This window comes from Lynx rufus, unplaced genomic scaffold (genome assembly GCF_022079265.1).
Source record: "Lynx rufus isolate CCGP_SWC_20201006 ecotype Redwood Valley unplaced genomic scaffold, mLynRuf1.p SCAF_16, whole genome shotgun sequence".
NCBI lineage: Eukaryota > Metazoa > Chordata > Mammalia > Carnivora > Felidae > Lynx > Lynx rufus.
The window spans coordinates 29,837,931-29,840,115 of NW_025814830.1; the positions used below are offsets into that span (position 1 = coordinate 29,837,931).

Consider the following 2,185-nt stretch of genomic DNA (forward strand, 5'->3'; position numbering starts at 1 on the left):
CCCCACCCAGTGACTTCAGGTCCTAATCTTTCCGTCTCTCTGCCTATTTTATCCGATCTTTCCCTATCCTACTTACCTCGTAGGGTTGTTAAAAAACAAAATTCAACTGGGTTAACTTGAAGATCTAATTGGCTTTATTAAGTGACTCATGAATCAGTATCCCATCTTGCAAGTAAGGGGGAGTTCGGAGTTGTACAAAATGGAAAGTTTTTATAGGAAAGAAAGCGGGGCAAGAAAGTCATGAGCAAAGGAAAAGAAAGGATTGTTTTAGGCAAGGTCACCTTCCTTAGGTGGAAGGGCAGGGTGGATTCATTCATCCTCCTTTGGGAAAAAGAGAGGGCCCCGGTGACAGATTGCCTCATTGGCGCTGATCAGAAAATTCCTCATTGACCCTTAAGACTTACACTTATGGGGAAGGTTAAAACTGCAGTTTAGGTTAGGTATTTAGCCCCCGTTTGGTGACTTGGCCTAAGGGACACCATTTGGGGTCAGTAGTTTTTCTTTTTAGCAGTTGTTATGGGGTTAAATGAGAGCCCGCACAGAACACGCTCACTAGCTCACTACACTCCGTAGCACACAATAAAGCACTCTATATACATTGCCTAGATAGGTTGTCCATAACCATCCCATGGGCTTACCGTGCTGTGACACAATTATTAAGTCTTGACAGGTACAAAGAGGTTTTTGTAATCTGGTCTTCCAACAGATTTTTCTGTCCAGGAGGGGGCCCCAAGACCCGCTCCGCACCCCTCTACCCCGGCTTTCCCCCGCCCCCCAAACATCTCGAGTTCAAGCACAGACCAGGGGGCAGGGTGCCGGGCGCAGGGCCCAGCGGCCCGGGACGCGGTGTCCCGGCTCTGCACCCGGCCCTCCCGCAGGTGGTGGCCCGCGGCGTACGGAGGCGGTTTCTGGGAACCGGGGCCGGCGGCCGTGCGCACAGGCCCGTGCGCCGCGCGGCCGCCGGTGATTCAGCGCGGGGCGTGTGCAGGCGGCGGCCGCACGGGGCGGGCTTTTGCACTCGCCCCGGCTCCTTCCCGCTATAAAGGCGGCCCGCCGCGCTGCGCTCCAGCACGCCTCTTCTGAGCGCCCAGCCACCTCTCTGCAACCGTCTCCGGACTCCAGCTACCGCTTCTTCTCGCCATGGATCCCGACTGCTCCTGCGCCACGGGTAAGCTCGGGTTCGGGGCCGCGCGTCGGTTGTAGAGCCAGAGAAGCAATCTCTGACGTCCCCTTCTCTTCTCGATCACTCACTTTCGGGGTGCTAACTTCCCCTCCCCAGAGCCTCTCGGTGTACCTCTCTCTAGGCTAATCGAGCCCCGCTCCTACCGACAAGGGGTCGGACTTCATGGCCTGTCCGGGTTCCCACGGGCAGGTTGTGGAACTGAGACCCAATCCCCGGGCTGCCAGCACCCATTCCCGCGTTCGAGTCCTCCCCAGGGACGGTTCGGTTCTCACCGCTGCCTTTCTCCTTGCAGGTGGCTCCTGCTCGTGCGCCGGCTCCTGCAAATGCAAAGCCTGCAGATGCACCTCCTGCAAGAAGAGTGAGTGCCATCTTTTCTCGTACACCCCCTACCCACCGCCACCCCTAGCCCATACTCCAAGGGGAGTTAAAACAGGATAGTTGATGCCCCTTCCTCGGGAAAGATGCTGCCTCCTGATGGGTCCCATAGGGGAGGACCGGAATCACTCATCCTTTGTGCCCAGCGCTCATCTCTGCCTCCTCCTTCCCTTTCACAGGCTGCTGCTCCTGCTGCCCCGTGGGCTGTGCCAAGTGTGCCCAGGGCTGCATCTGCAAAGGGGCATCGGACAAGTGCAGCTGCTGCGCCTAATGTCCGGGAGAGCCCATCCCCGATGTAAATAGAGCAACGTGTACAAACCTGCAGGGTTTTTTTTTGTTTTTTGGTTTTTTTTGGTATTTTTTGTTTTGTTTTTGGTACAAACCTGATCCGTTTGCTACATTCCTTTTTTTTCCTATAAAATATGTGAATTATAATAAAAGTTGTTAAATTTTTTCTCGCTTCTGTTTTCCTTTGCGTGCCCAGGAGGGCTGGGGTAGCGGATTGGACTGGAAGTGCAGAAACCTGGGTTCTGTCCACAAATGTTAGTCCCTAATAAACTGAGTGCCTTAAGGCAAGTCAGGTTACATCACCGAGCTTAACTTTCTGTAAAATGGAAAAGCCAGAGG

General features: G+C 54.4%; 1 protein-coding gene across 1 annotated transcript; it reads left to right on the forward strand.

Annotated features, from left to right (window-relative positions):
- The first annotated feature begins 1,092 nt into the window (after nucleotides 1-1,092).
- LOC124511835 (metallothionein-1) lies at nucleotides 1,093-1,929 on the forward strand. Its single transcript, XM_047079216.1, has 3 exons — nucleotides 1,093-1,168; nucleotides 1,476-1,541; nucleotides 1,738-1,929. The coding sequence occupies exons 1-3, from the start codon at nucleotides 1,141-1,143 to the stop codon at nucleotides 1,827-1,829; spliced, it is 186 nt and encodes a 61-aa protein (XP_046935172.1). The 5' UTR covers nucleotides 1,093-1,140; the 3' UTR covers nucleotides 1,830-1,929.
- The last annotated feature ends 256 nt before the right edge of the window (nucleotides 1,930-2,185 follow it).